At 26.8% G+C, this 14,247-nt stretch overlaps 5 protein-coding genes across 5 annotated transcripts; 2 read left to right on the forward strand and 3 right to left on the reverse strand.

The window, feature by feature from the left end:
• Positions 1-15: 15 nt before the first annotated feature.
• OCT59_019795 (ATPase of 26S proteasome regulatory subunit 4) lies at positions 16-2,241 on the reverse strand. Its single transcript, XM_025317292.2, has 10 exons — positions 2,184-2,241; positions 2,018-2,083; positions 1,858-1,954; positions 1,664-1,788; positions 1,409-1,594; positions 1,096-1,321; positions 843-1,032; positions 668-764; positions 383-592; positions 16-308 (listed from the first exon to the last, which is right to left on the reverse strand). The coding sequence occupies exons 1-10, from the start codon at positions 2,184-2,186 to the stop codon at positions 174-176; spliced, it is 1,335 nt and encodes a 444-aa protein (XP_025178558.1). The 5' UTR covers positions 2,187-2,241; the 3' UTR covers positions 16-173.
• On the reverse strand, positions 2,213-3,821 carry OCT59_019796 (uncharacterized protein). Its single transcript, XM_025317291.2, has 6 exons — positions 3,657-3,821; positions 3,467-3,581; positions 3,289-3,393; positions 2,947-3,222; positions 2,812-2,874; positions 2,213-2,732 (listed from the first exon to the last, which is right to left on the reverse strand). The coding sequence occupies exons 1-6, from the start codon at positions 3,748-3,750 to the stop codon at positions 2,486-2,488; spliced, it is 900 nt and encodes a 299-aa protein (XP_025178557.1). The 5' UTR covers positions 3,751-3,821; the 3' UTR covers positions 2,213-2,485.
• A 111-nt stretch (positions 3,822-3,932) lies between these two features.
• OCT59_019797 (ADP-ribosylation factor-like protein 8B) lies at positions 3,933-5,293 on the forward strand. Its single transcript, XM_025317290.2, has 5 exons — positions 3,933-4,093; positions 4,189-4,257; positions 4,358-4,512; positions 4,601-4,762; positions 4,857-5,293. Exons 1-5 carry the CDS (start codon positions 4,040-4,042, stop codon positions 4,972-4,974), a joined length of 558 nt encoding a protein of 185 aa, XP_025178556.1. The 5' UTR covers positions 3,933-4,039; the 3' UTR covers positions 4,975-5,293.
• Positions 5,294-5,613: 320 nt separating this feature from the next.
• On the forward strand, positions 5,614-6,652 carry OCT59_019798 (uncharacterized protein). The gene is made up of 4 exons (XM_025317289.2): positions 5,614-5,838; positions 5,921-6,118; positions 6,211-6,317; positions 6,393-6,652. Exons 1-4 carry the CDS (start codon positions 5,684-5,686, stop codon positions 6,404-6,406), a joined length of 474 nt encoding a protein of 157 aa, XP_025178555.1. The 5' UTR covers positions 5,614-5,683; the 3' UTR covers positions 6,407-6,652.
• On the reverse strand, positions 6,633-8,675 carry OCT59_019799 (uncharacterized protein). The gene is made up of 2 exons (XM_025317288.2): positions 7,504-8,675; positions 6,633-7,434 (listed from the first exon to the last, which is right to left on the reverse strand). The coding sequence occupies exons 1-2, from the start codon at positions 8,576-8,578 to the stop codon at positions 6,971-6,973; spliced, it is 1,539 nt and encodes a 512-aa protein (XP_025178554.2). The 5' UTR covers positions 8,579-8,675; the 3' UTR covers positions 6,633-6,970.
• Positions 8,676-14,247: the final 5,572 nt, after the last annotated feature.

The following is a 14,247-nucleotide window of genomic DNA, read 5'->3' on the forward strand; positions in this document are numbered from 1 at the left end:
GATCATATAAAATATATATGCCGATTGCACGTGATAATGCATATTTACCATGTACAGCAGAGTATAAATTTTTGTTTTAATTAATTTTGTATTAAATTTTTAAATAATCTAAAAAAATATTTTATTTCTTTGTATTACAAAATAGCTATTTTTAAAGAATCGATAATAATAAACTACAAGTAAAGCCCTTCGGGTGTGCCTTCAGTTTTACGGTAAAGAACTTTTTCACGTGCTTTTCTAAAATCTTCAGCGATCACTTTCATTCGTCTTTCTCGAAGAGCCAATAAACCTGCTTCGGTACAAATAGCCTTGAAAAAATGCAAAAAGAATATTAATTCTTGTTTTAATTAAAGTTAATCTTATATTAATTAAAATACATTACCTTTATATCAGCCCCACTCAAATCATCCTTTGACATCACAAATTCTTCAAGATCTACATCCCCTGCCAAAGTCATTCTGCCAGTATGAATGTTAAAGATACGACGTTTAGTTTTTACATCCGGTAACGGAAATTCAATCTTACGATCGATACGCCCCGGACGAATTAATGCTGGATCCAGTGATTCAATACGATTTGTCGCCATGATAACCTAAATAATTAGAATACATCTTGCATAAATCCACCAACTTTATTCAATATATATATTTATATATTCTATCATTACCTTAACATCCCCTCGGGAATCAAAACCATCCAATTGATTTAAAAGTTCCAACATAGTCCGTTGAATTTCTCTCTCACCACCCGAATTTGAGTCATAACTACAAATTTATTTCATCGTTATTAATAAAGTAATAAAATTAAATAAAATGGATAGATAAAAATCAACATGGTTGTACCGTTTTGTTCCAATTGCATCAATTTCATCAATAAAAACAATTGAAGGAGCGTGTTCTTCTGCAACACGGAACAATTCACGAACAAGTTTTGGTCCATCCCCAAGATATTTTTGAATTAATTCGGATCCGACGACACGTAAAAACGTGGCTGATGTTTGATTGGCTACAGCTTTGGCCAATAATGTTTTGCCTATTAAATAAAAGCTTAATTAAAATTATTTTGAACACTTTTACTAATAATATTATTTCTTACCTGTACCCGGAACACCATATAAAATTACGCCTTTGGGGGGTTTGATACCCATTTCTTCATACAATTCAGGATGTGTCAGCGGTAATTCTACAGACTCTTTAATTTCTTGAATTTGTTGTTCCAAACCACCAATATCAGCATATGACTCAGTAGGTGCCTTTTCAAGTTTCATGACACTGACCATTGGATCCGTATCATCTTGGAGTACACCAACGACAGACATTGCCTATAATAAAGACAAATCAGGAAAACTAGATATAATGGAAAGTAAATAAATACTAATAATACTAAATCATGAAAATAATAATTCTACCTTATGATGTAATAAAATTGAACAGCCGGGCTCTAATAAATCTTTGTCCACAAAGGATAAAATGCTAACGTAGTATTCTGGCCCTGTAGATGATGAAACGATAGCGTGATCATCATCAATAATTTCTTCAAGGGTACCAACACCCATGGGCGATCCGCGTAAATCATCCACTCTAATTCTTTCTTCCTAAAATAAATAAATAAATATATATTTAAAATAACTTATCAAATTAAAATATTGAATTACAATACATACTTGTGCCTTCTCTTCTTGAGGCTTTAGTTGTTCCTGGTTTTGAACGAATTCTTCTTCCATCAACAAATAATCTTTTATACGCTCCATTTTTAATAGTTTCAATCGGCACCTTGTTGTAGGGTAAACTAAAGTAAAGAAATTGGTTAAATAAATCGTAGACCACATTTATATTAAAAAATGCACATGATCGCTACCCGCTGGCAATTTAGAAGTTGCGTCGGGTCCTCTTCTCTTCTTCTTTCCAACACGAGTAGGAAGAGGCGGCTCCCATTTCTTTTTCTTATCTTTATCCTATTAAAAATTGCAATAATTGTTATTTTGAGTATAAAAGGGATAGCATTAAAAAGTTCTAACCTTATCGTCTTTATTTTTATCATCACCAGGGCCACCAAGTGGGGGAAGACCAGACTGAGCGTTTCCCTATATTATTAAAGATATAAAGTCAATTTTTTGAACAAAATTTAGCTGAAATTTTACAAGAGAAAAAGATAGTTCATTTACTGAAAGTTCGAATCGTTACCATTTTTGCTTATTCACTTATTCGCAGTAAAAGATTTATAAGTAATAAATTTTTATTTAAAAAATATTTTTACAAATCTCAAGGATCTATTTATTTATACTTTAAATTAGGGTTGCGTAATCACCTATTACGGAATGTGGTACGAATCACATGAACTTCGCGGCCGATCATTTATTGTTTAAGTCTTTACGATGACAAAATTAAAATACTGTCTTGTAACCAAATGTTTTAACTAATAGATGAATTATTAAAATACTATAATATATAACGGATTATAAAAATCATCCAACTACAAATACCAATTAAAGTGATGTTAAAATGACTTTTCTGTATTCCCAATATTTTTTTCGAATAGCATCATGCTTTTCTGCTAAAAGTGTACAAATTCTGATTCCTTCTTCTTTATCTGTGGCAGATCCTTTTCGCGCCCGACTCTCATAAATATCTACAAGACATCCAATAGCATGAGGAGATATAATATCCTGTTTTTCGATCTCTTTACATAATTCTTCCAAAATACCAATATCTTTATTAGACTTTGCGATAATGCTAGAAATATATTAAAAAAGTAAATATTTTTAATGTTAATCAAAAAATTTTAAAGCTAAATAACACATGCAAAGTATACCCTTTAATATAATTCCATGGGCTTATATTATTTGGAGCCATTTTAATTTTTTCAATCACATATCTAAAAATAGATAAACAAATGTTTTATAAATCAACTAAAAATTTATACATATTTCTTATCATTATCACTTACTCAATTTCTTGAGTAAGAAATTCCTCAGTAGGTTTAGTTGGATTGAAAAAAAGGGTAAAATATCTCTGATTCCAGGCAGAGTTATTTCGAACATCTTTATCCAATAATTTATTGACAAAATCAAGTTCATTTTCCCATAAATTAAAAGTTCTTATAATCCATTGCCTGTAAGTCCAAGCATGATAATTTTTTGCGTCATCATTCAAAATCTCATTAATAAATGGCAATTCACAAGAAGCATCCATAAGTTTTTCCACAAGAACTTGTCGATGATGCCTTTAAAATTTTTAAAAAATATTAGATTGAAAAAATCCAAAAAAAAAACATTTAAATTAAATTTACCAAAGCTGGTAATTCTTTGGATTACTCTCTATTTGTTCCTTTACAAAATCCAATTCCTCATTTAGATTTTTATTCAAAGAGAATAAAATTTGTTGACGATAGTGCCTAAAATAAAATTTCAAACGAATTGATCAAATAAGAAGATTATTTAAAAAAGCGAGTCCATGATGCTACTAACCAGATAGTATAATGAGCAGGGTTATACTCAACAATTCTTTCTGTTAGTTTTAAAGCTCTTTCACTACGTTCATCCCTTTGAGAAATAGCGCGAAAGTAACCCATAGCTTCAGAGTCTTTTAAGAAAATAGATAAATATATAAAATTTATTACTTCAACTAAAATCTTAGAACATAAATGAGCTTATATACATTCAGCATCGTATGCAATTGGTGCCAACGGGTCAGGTCCATCGTCTAGGGGAATTGGTTTAATGTCGCTCCACACTTCAGCTTCTAACGCCATTTGAGCAAAGTGTATTTATTCAAAGGAGAATAATACTAACTTTTGGAATAGGTCTCAAGTCAGAAGGAGACGTCAGAGCTTTATAACACGTGAAGCATCTCATGGTTAGGAGATTGTTGATCTGTCTGTCGATCAGTTCTCTTCAATTATGTAGTGTTTTGCATGCAGTAATTGAAACTTATAATCTAAGCTGAGGCACGTAAATAAATCACACTTCTAAAAACTCATTTTCTCACTTCTTTTAATTTTCACTCTTTCAAATTTTTTTGGTAAAGTTTACTGATTTAAAATGGCTTCTATATTGAAATCGTTCCTAGAATGGCTTAGGAGTTTATTTTTTAAGGTATTTTGAGTAAATTCCGAACATGGTAGATTATGACCGAAATTTTTGAATTCATACTAACTACGATCTTACTGTGTTAAAATAAACTAATAAAGACGGAACTAGAACTTACTCTAGTTGGCCTGCAGAACAGTGGTAAAACTACCTTGGTCAACGTAATTGCCGTAGGTGTCATTTTAGGGTTTTTTATTATCAGTAGAAGTCTAAATTTGGTAGAATTCTCTAATAATTTTTCTGTCTTTTTTAAAAAAAAATTTATGCAAGTCTGGTCAATTCAGTGAAGATATGATTCCAACGGTAGGTTTCAACATGCGTAAAGTCACGAAAGGAAGCGTTACTATGAAATTATGGGATATTGGCGGACAACCACGTTTTCGAAGTATGTGGGAACGATATTGCCGTGGTGTAAATGCTATTGTGTAAGTACTATAGACAAAATAAAATTCTCATCTCAGCATTAACAAGTAAAGAATTTTCTTATTGAAAATGTAATGCTTTATTTAATAGATTTGTAGTTGACTCTGCCGATCACGAAAAATTAGATGCAGCAAGACAAGAATTACGCAATCTTTTGGATAAACCTCAACTTGCTAGTATCCCAGTTTTAGTTTTGGGAAATAAAAATGACTTAGAGGATGCTTTGCCGGTTGATAAACTTATTGAAGAAATGTAGGCGGATACTTTATTTTCTTGAAAAGATAAATATATATATTTATTTATTCTTTGACCTTTATTTAACTATTTTTTTTTATCTATTTTATAGGAATTTAAAATCCATCAATAATAGGGAAGTTTCTTGTTATTCAATCTCTGCAAAAAATCAAGTAAATATTGATATAACTTTGCAATGGTTGATTAAAAAGGGTAAAGGATCAAAATAAATGAATTGAGCAATTATTTTGAAAGTATCAGTTTATAGTATATTTCAATTCCTATGTATTTTTGTACGATTATTTTTTTTATTTTGGTTGATAATTTATTTTGGAGCTTATTGTAGTTTCTCATATGATAGTAAACTATTATATATAGATGGCTTCCATTTTTACTTTTTCATAATTAATTTTATCATTTATTGACTTTTATTGACTTATTATTAATCAACAAATAGGGGGGATTTAACAATACATTTTTTTTATTTTTTTTTTTTTAATAAATATAGCTTTATGTGACGTAAAAATGGGTGTTGCGTCACGAAGATAGAAATCATGTGAGATTTTCTAATTTCAAAAGTTAATTTTATAATCCTTACTCTTAAAATCTGATTTTTCTTTTTCGAGTTTAGCATTTTAATAAGAGCTTCAATTATTTTTTATTTAAACATGCTTTTTGCCAAAAATTTTAAATATTAGCGCCTAGTTCCAAAATGATCGACATATTATCATACGAAAATTTCAATTTTTTCGGAATTAACAGCGGAAAAATGAGTACCTTCGTGGTGCGGCATTTTTGCGTATGACAAATGATGCAATATTTTATCTATCTATACTAATACATCAGAAAAAAAAAGATTATAAAAGGATGAGATAAATCCCTTATATCAAATTCTTTTTATTCACGATAATTAATTTTTAAATATATTATACATTCATAATGACTATTAAAGCTGTTGCAGTTTTTACTCCTGATAAACCATCTATCAAAGTAGGTGGTACTATTACTTTCATTCAGGAAAGTGAAAATGGGCCCACGGAAATTGATATTAAAATTGAAGGATTAGCTCCTGGTGAACATGGATTCCACATCCAGTATGTTTCTATATTTTAAATGTCCAATCGTGTAATTTTTGTGGCTGAATTTTTTGCCATAAAAATTTTTTGGTGCTAATAGTGAATTCGGTGATAACACGAATGGATGCACTTCAGCTGGACCTCATTTTAACCCATTCGGTAAAACTCATGGAGCTCCTAAGGATGATGATCGTCACGTTGGCGATTTGGGTAATGTTACTGCTGGCCCGGATGGTAAAGTTGCTACTAAAATTACTGATGACCAAATTAAATTAAGTGGTCCCAACTCTGTAATCGGGTAATTCTATTTCGATCCTAAATTAAATTTTTTTTCTATTTTTCTTCAAAAATCTAAGTTATTTCTTATTATTGTATTAAATGATCCTATAGACGTACTATCGTTATTCATGCTGATGTTGATGACCTTGGTAAAGGTGGTCATGAACTATCTCTTAAAACTGGTAATGCGGGTGATCGTCTTGCTTGTGGTGTTATCGGTGAGTTAATTAATTTCACACAATTTCTCTCTTAGGATTCATTTTTTTGTTAATCATAAATAATTATTCTCACAGGTATCACCAAATAAATTACATACTATACACATATATTTATATTGTATATTATATAAAAAGGTATAGCCGGGCCACCAGAAGAACGATCATCACCAAAATATTATTTTAGGAGTGAACTGTGAAGAAAAAATTCATTTTTTTTTTCAATTTTTATTGTAGCCAATATTTTGTAATAATTGTATGTATATATCTTATTGCGTGTTTCTTTTTATTTTGGAAATAAATTTGAGTGATTAATTTGAAAAGAACTAACAATGAAATTTTATTGATTATTATTAAATTAAATGTTAATTCTAAACTCTTAAACCATTAAACTGGAAGTCTGATAAATAATCATATTAACCTATTTACATATTTCGTAAAATTTGTCATTTGAAAATATTTAAATTAACAATTCAAACTATAAACTATAAAACTATAACCTCATCGTATGTTATGTTGTTATTATATTATTATTATAATAATTATTTTATTGCAAAATATTTACATATTTGTACAAATTTAATCATGCAATGCAAATAAGCTGAAAGATTCAAATTAAAAAATAATAAAAAAATAATAAAAGAAGATTGAAGGGTTCAGTCATCAATTGGGATAAATGTCCATCCTGCCGCGAAAGGGTTTACACCATTCGCCATTTCCTCGCGAAGTTTCTTAATTTTTTCACGCTCAATCACATCCTCAGTCGGGTCCCTATCGTGTTTCTTACCAGCTTCACTCTCTGTCTCAGTCGGTTCCTCGTAGAGACCCCACTCATGTTTCTTGCGACAGTTCATCCCCGCCGGACAATATCGGCCCACCATGAAGTCTTTACAGAGTGGTGCCCGTTTGCTAACCTTCACGTGTGTGTAATGGCAATCATCTTTAAGGCACATACCTTTACAGAAATGTCGACAGTACGGGATTAAATGTGCAGATTCGACGTGTTGAAGTGGACATTTGTTGCTCAATGTACATTCAGAACCTTTAAGCCACAATTTGCAGACTTCCACTCGATTTGGATCGTGTTTATAAGCGCAATAATCGCCTTCTTTGCATCGACCTAAAAAGTAATAAATTAATATAAATCTTGAACCTTTAACTAGTACAAAATTAACAGTGAATTACTTACCGTATTTGTGATAATAAGTACAATACTTATTGACCAGCTTAGTCTTGAAAGCAGCCTTTGGCTTCTTACCAGACTTGTACTCGTCTTCTTTTGTCCTGCTTACAGAATTCGCTGGTTCTGCTCTCTTTGTTGTTTTGTTTTTAATGAGTTCGGCACGAACAACAGTGTTCGGTCCCGTCTTAACAAAAACATTACCTGTTCCTGAATTTGAAGCTGATTTTGGAGTCGTTGGCCTTGCAAATCTACCTGATGTTGGTGAACTTGTCATGTTATTAGTTGATGCAGAAATTTGAAGACTCAATTGTTTTGTATTTGTTGTGCTAGAAGTGCTAGATATACTAGAAGTGCTAGAAGTGCTAGAAGTGCTAGAAGGTGGTAGTTTTGTTGTAGTTGATTTTACATATTTTGCATCTGTACTTAAAGTTGATATTTGACATTCTGATGGTTTCATGGTTACGCTTAGTGCTTTCTTTTCTAAAACTTTGTTCGAATTCTGAGAATCCGATGGTCTTGAAATAATTGGTGTAGTTGATTCAGCAGTTCTATTAAAACTTGGCATTTGAGAATTGGATGGTCTTGTAGCAGTACTAATTGCTTTTTGGTTGATAACTGATGCTGCTCCTGTGCTCACATTATAAATTTCCTGTTGAGGTGCAATCAATTTTGCAATAGTATCAAGTGTTAGTCCATATTCTAATTGTCTCGTGCCCAGATTATAAGCTATCGAATTTGTATATTTTTGGGTTCCAGCTACCTGATTGGGAACTGTACTATTGCTTAAAGACATTTGGTAAGTTGTTGTTTCCGTGGGTTTACTCAAGCTTTTGTTTGAAGCTACTTGATACAAAGTCTTTGACGTTGTTTTACCCATACCAGTACTTGAAGCTGCGTTATATGGAGTTGCTGCTCTCGTATTCATGTCATAAGTTGTTGGTTTTCTTAGATCTAAGTTATAAGATGTTTTTCTTGGGACCATTGTGGATCTTGCATTCGTGTTATAAGTAGCAGTTTTGTTATAAGTTGAGCTTCTTGTGCCCACGTTATAGATTGCAGATCTCGTATACATATAAGTCATGTATTAATTCTTTAGAAATTCCGATGAAGCTCTTAACGGAGAATTTTTATTGATCTCAAACGAAAAGAAATTGAAGTTTTCATATGATGAAAAAGTTGAGAGTAACGTAAATGTTACATTACTACTGTTTATTATTGTGTCACAATCTATCCTAGTATTACTGTATCACAATCTTTTTTCAGTTTACCATAATTGTAGCGCTCGGGTGGCATTAAAGAAATTAACCATGTAAACAATGAGAAATTATTCTAGATTTTTATCAAACTTGATAATCACATTTTCGTATTATTAATCTATTTGATATTTTATATATTTTATGTTATATTATATCAAATATAAGAAAAAGTAATACAATTCTTTTACTAATTCATATTTCTAAATAAAAATAACCTTTACAATCTGTTTTAGACCAATTTCTATATTAAAGTTATTTAAAAAGTTCAATTTTAAGTTTATGCTGTAACATAACATTTTAAGGGGTAAAAGTTTTATATGTCATAAAATTAAGCATTTTATTGGTTAAAATTAATATTTATATAATCGGTTAACAAAATTCTTTCTTAAATAAAAAGTTAAGGTTTTTTATATATAAAACTAATATTATTACTACTTTCTACTATTACTGATAATTAACAATATAATCTATATAACAAAAATTTTTATTAGATTTTCAGAGCAATGTGAAACTTGTTAATATTTATCCAAACTGTCCTGTTGAAGAAATTCTTAAAAGAGGTGGTAAAAATCTAAAGTTTAAAGTATTAATAAAATAATTTTTTAATAATATTGTATTTAGAATAAGTATTTATTTTAATTTTAATACTGAAAGTAATAACTTTATTAAGAAATTTTAGAATATAATATTACTGTTTGGTATTGCATAAATACTCCAGATATTTTACAAAATACTAATTGAATAATACTTATATATTTGAAATATCAGATATTATATAAAGAAAAGTACAGTATAATTTTAATTAGAATTAAATTTATTAAGTTATCAGAATTAAAGAGAAATATGATTAATAAAAGTAAAATTTTTATATTTAATAAAATACTAAAGCAGAATACAGTTTACCCCTTCTATAGTGAATTTTTATATAGTGAGTAATTTGCTATAGTAAAGAAAAGTTCAGGTACAGATTTTTTTATATGACTTTTAATATAGTAAATTTTTTACTATAATAAATTTTAATTTTTTATTATTAATAGTAATATAAAATATAAAAATAATATTACAGTTTACCCTTCCTATAGCAAATTTGATATAATGAATCACGTGATGCTTAGCCAATAAATTATGTCAATTTTCCCTTACTATAACAAAATAACCAATCAAATTCTTCAAATTCTTTTTTAACTTGCTATAACGAATTTGAGGTGCAGAACAGCTTCTTCACTATATTAAAAGTAGTACAGTCAACTCCCTCTATAGTCACTCCCGTTATAGTCACATTCTACTATATAGTCACACCAGTTGAATGTTCAAAACACTTTATTATTAAAATTTATCCTATATAGTCACAATCTATCTATAGTCACTATCACACCTATCCTCAAAAATCTTATATTAAAAAGAACCGTTTATAATCACAGTTATATAAAGAATATATTAAATAACTTGGCATCTAATAATCGTACAAAGATGTATCATAGCATGTTAGAATCGTCTCACTGAGACGAATCGAATGGTGGTAGTTTTATCCTTTTCCGATCACTGGCTGACGAGTTATTCAACAAAACGTTGAACATCGGCATTATAATATTTCTTGATTTACGTTTACTGCGCCATTTAACATTTTGCTAGATTTCTCAGTACCTAGTGATTGTAAAAAGACGATTTATAGCTCGTTGGAATCGCCTCATCAAGACGAATCGAATGGTGGTAAGCTCATCTCTCTGTGATCAATATTGACGGAGTTATTACTTAAAACCCATTTAATATTTTTTAATTTCGGAAATTGATCTAGTGATTGGATTTCGATGTATCTTATACCATTAGAACCGTCTCATCAAGACGAATCGAATGGCGGTAAGATCATCTCTCTACGATTAATATTGGCAGAGTTATTACACAAAAACCATTAATATTTTTTTAATTTCGGAAATTAATCTAGTGATTGGATTTCGACGTATTTTATACCATTAGAACCGTCTCATCAAGACGAATCGAATGGCGGTAAGATCATCTCTCTACGATTAATATTGGCGAAGTTATAATACAATAAAGTTTTAAGTATAATTCTGGCTAAAATTATGTTAATTTTTGGCAGGAATTATGATATACAAATATAAGAAATTTTTTATATAGTCACATCTCTTTATAATCACCAAATATGGACTGTCCCAAATGTGTGACTATAAAGAGAGTTGACTGTAATACAATTATATTTTAATATATTTTATATATTAAAAGGAATTAATTATTTTCACCTGCTGATTTTTTAATTATTTTTTTAGCAAAAAAAGCTAAAGAAAAAGCTTTGTTTTTTTTACCTAAATGATAATAAAATGCTTTTTATATGTTTAAAGACTTTAAGGAAATTCTTTTAAAACTTATCTAAACCATAAACTTCTAGTTAATAATACTGAATAAAATTGAATCACTGATGATAAGAGTAAATTAATAGTTTTTTCTAAAAAACCTTTGTCTTTATTCTTAATCCAAAAATATTGTAAACGAATAATTTTTACTGTGAATTGCAAAATGGATGCAATTAGGAAGGTAATGTTGAACAAAAGATTTATTAATGCAAATCAATATTAAAATATATTTAGTTATTTAACAAAATTAAAATAATTTAAACATTTTTTTTTTTTGCTAATTGCAGTACATTTACAAATTTATTAGGATAATGTTAGTAATTATATATAAAGTAAATAACTTATATAACTATTTTAATATTATTAATTTGTAGATTATTCATCATTTCACTATAGAATTTTATATATGTACTGTTAGATAATCATATTGACTAATCAAATAAGTAACATATATAATACATATTGCCTTAATATCTATGTTTAGTAAATCACAAAACTATTAAAATATAATATTTTTTTTAAAAAAAATTATAAAACTATTATAATTTTATATATCTTTATAATAAAACTATAATTTTATATAATTAAAATTAAAATTAAAAATTATTACTATATAGTTTAATTAATAATAAAACTGATAATAAGATCAAAATTTTTGATAAATAGATATCACTACTTTCAGTTTTAGAAGAACTATATATTAAAAGCAGTTTTTACCAAAGAAATTTCTACTACTATTTATTATTATCATTTTAATTTGTATTAATTATAAAGATAAATTTATTTCTCACTTTGAATAAGATTTAATATTTTTTATCCCTAAATTATTAATTGTCAAAAATGTCAAAAATGGTATTTACAACCTTTTTTAAGGTATTAAATAAATTTGTAAAGCAGTTAAATTATTTATAAATTATAATTTTAAAGGCTATATGAAGCTTATATTAAATTTTATTTTAAAAAAATTTTTTTTTTGTTAAAAATTATGTTGTTCTTTTTTAGAAATGATTGTTAATGATTAGCATAATGTTATTTTTATATATAAATTCAGAAAGGTAAAAAATCACTTGGATAAGAAATAAATTTGTTCTAATTATAATAATTATAATTCTTATAAAATAATAACAGCTCTTTCAAATATTTGCAATTTCTTTATTATTATTAATAGTTTTTTTTATTTAAAGAATTTGATATGCCATAAATTTTAAAGGATTAAATTATTCTAATTTTTTTACACTTAAATAGTTTATTTATATTTAATAATTTAATGTATAGTAATAGATATTTAGTAATTTAATATTAAAAATTTTTTAGATATTTTTTTTTTATGGTATTTTTAGGATCTCGAAAAATACATAAAAAGGTCACATTTGAGTTTACTTAAAAAGAACCTAAATTTTCATAAAAATCTTGCCTTTTTTAGATAGTACCGGCCTAAATTTTATTGTCCGTTTTAATACAGGCCAGCATTATCATAATTCCGGCCCTGAAAAGTTGCTTATTTTAGGCCAAAATCTTGCCAATCATTTATGACCTCCATATGTATTTTTCGGGATTCTGTATTTTTTAAAAGCTAAAACCAGGTTTAGAAATAAATCACATATAATTATATGAAAAGAACTAATAATTTATTTTATTATTTTATTATATATATATAACTAAACAATTAATAAAATTTTAGGTGCAAATTAATATTAATTTTTGAATAAAATTAACATTAAAATAAAAGTACCTAAAATTAAGTACCTTTATAATAATTTTAAATATTTTTTATTTAATTTAATAAATATACAGTCAAACCTTTATATAACGATATGTCGGGACATATATGAAATTTTTAGAAAATATCGTTATATCAAAGTTATACCGATATTTATATGTCCTCACATATAGTGGGAAAATAAAATTTTATCGGTATATCAAGTTTTTAATAGTATATCAGTATATCGAATATCGGTATATCGAGGTTAGACTGTATATAGTCAATTTTAACTTATAATTTTATTTTATTTTTTTTTAATGATTTATATATGCTTTATTGATATTAAATTTATATATTATACAAAAATTTTAACTTATAATAACTCAGCTAATATTAATATTAAAAATGCAATTTTACTATTATTAGATTTCTTTTATTAAGACAAATCTAATGATATAAAATTTATTAAAATTCAATCAGTAGATTATTTTTTATTTAAAAACAGTAGTATATAGAATAAGAAAATTTGATAAAGTATTCTACAAATAGGTAACTTTTAAAAATTTTATATAATTGATACTAAACAACTTTTACAACTAGTTTATCTATATTATTTAGGATTCTTTATAATAAAAAATAGATTCTTAATAATAAGAAAATACAGTAATTTATTAACTTTTTAAATAGTTTAGTATAAAAACTTATACTTTACTTTTTTATTAATAATAAATGCATATTTTTTATATATTTATAATTATTAATTATACATATTAAAAAAAATATATAATAAATATTTTATTTACTATATATTATTAAATATTTTATTATTTAATTAAAATATTAATAGTAAAAGTAAGGCATATTATTACTGATTATTTGCTGATTATTTATTAATTATCTTTTAATATTAAAATACTATTTTGTTAATACATAAAGCTGAAATAATATTTGATTTGACAATTTTAAAGGTAAAATTAATCAAAATTAACAGAAATTATATTAATTTATGTAAATTTTTATAATTAATAAATAAAATGAAAATTCAGATTTTATAATTTTGAGATTCATTGATTATATTCTAATAATTTATATACTATTAGATTGGAGGAATTAAATAGTAGTAAATTATTGCAACCAAGTTTATTTTGGCAAAGTTATTGCATTTTAAAATTTTGTATTAAATTAAATAATAATATTATTAATATTAATATTAATAATTAATAATTGCAAATATTAATTTGGCTATAACTCCTGAGTTATTTAAAATTATGCTGAGTTATTTTGGCCATTAATTTTAAAGCCATTAATCTATAACTCACAAAAGTTTCAAGTTTTGTCCAAACTTCTGTGGCTTTACCCAAAGCTTTAAAGTCTGATTAAATAATGATTGGCATATATCAATTAATTGAAAAATTCAGTCTAA

This window comes from Rhizophagus irregularis, chromosome 29, assembly GCF_026210795.1.
Source record: "Rhizophagus irregularis chromosome 29, complete sequence".
Lineage (NCBI taxonomy): Eukaryota > Fungi > Glomeromycota > Glomeromycetes > Glomerales > Glomeraceae > Rhizophagus > Rhizophagus irregularis.

What these genes read in the sequence shown, in the direction of transcription:
- OCT59_019795 (XM_025317292.2), bottom strand. An exon ending in CAATTTTATTACATCATAAG is followed by an intron (nt 1,322 to 1,408) that starts GTAGAATTATTA and finishes TCTTTATTATAG; the next exon opens with GCAATGTCTGTCGTTGGTGT. An exon ending in ATTCCCGAGGGGATGTTAAG is followed by an intron (nt 593 to 667) that starts GTAATGATAGAA and finishes CTAATTATTTAG; the next exon opens with GTTATCATGGCGACAAATCG.
- OCT59_019796 (XM_025317291.2), bottom strand. Translation starts at nt 3,750, where the DNA reads ATGGCGTTAGAAGCTGAAGTGTGGAGCGACATTAAACCAATTCCCCTA. An exon ending in AATTGCATACGATGCTGAAT is followed by an intron (nt 3,582 to 3,656) that starts GTATATAAGCTC and finishes TTTTCTTAAAAG; the next exon opens with ACTCTGAAGCTATGGGTTAC. An exon ending in CCATGGAATTATATTAAAGG is followed by an intron (nt 2,733 to 2,811) that starts GTATACTTTGCA and finishes ATATATTTCTAG; the next exon opens with CATTATCGCAAAGTCTAATA.
- OCT59_019797 (XM_025317290.2), top strand. Translation starts at nt 4,040, where the DNA reads ATGGCTTCTATATTGAAATCGTTCCTAGAATGGCTTAGGAGTTTATTT. An exon ending in TTAGGAGTTTATTTTTTAAG is followed by an intron (nt 4,094 to 4,188) that starts GTATTTTGAGTA and finishes AAACTAATAAAG; the next exon opens with ACGGAACTAGAACTTACTCT. An exon ending in CCTTGGTCAACGTAATTGCC is followed by an intron (nt 4,258 to 4,357) that starts GTAGGTGTCATT and finishes AATTTATGCAAG; the next exon opens with TCTGGTCAATTCAGTGAAGA.
- OCT59_019798 (XM_025317289.2), top strand. Translation starts at nt 5,684, where the DNA reads ATGACTATTAAAGCTGTTGCAGTTTTTACTCCTGATAAACCATCTATC. An exon ending in GAACATGGATTCCACATCCA is followed by an intron (nt 5,839 to 5,920) that starts GTATGTTTCTAT and finishes TGGTGCTAATAG; the next exon opens with TGAATTCGGTGATAACACGA. An exon ending in GGTCCCAACTCTGTAATCGG is followed by an intron (nt 6,119 to 6,210) that starts GTAATTCTATTT and finishes ATGATCCTATAG; the next exon opens with ACGTACTATCGTTATTCATG.
- OCT59_019799 (XM_025317288.2), bottom strand. Translation starts at nt 8,578, where the DNA reads ATGACTTATATGTATACGAGATCTGCAATCTATAACGTGGGCACAAGA. An exon ending in TACTTATTATCACAAATACG is followed by an intron (nt 7,435 to 7,503) that starts GTAAGTAATTCA and finishes ATTACTTTTTAG; the next exon opens with GTCGATGCAAAGAAGGCGAT.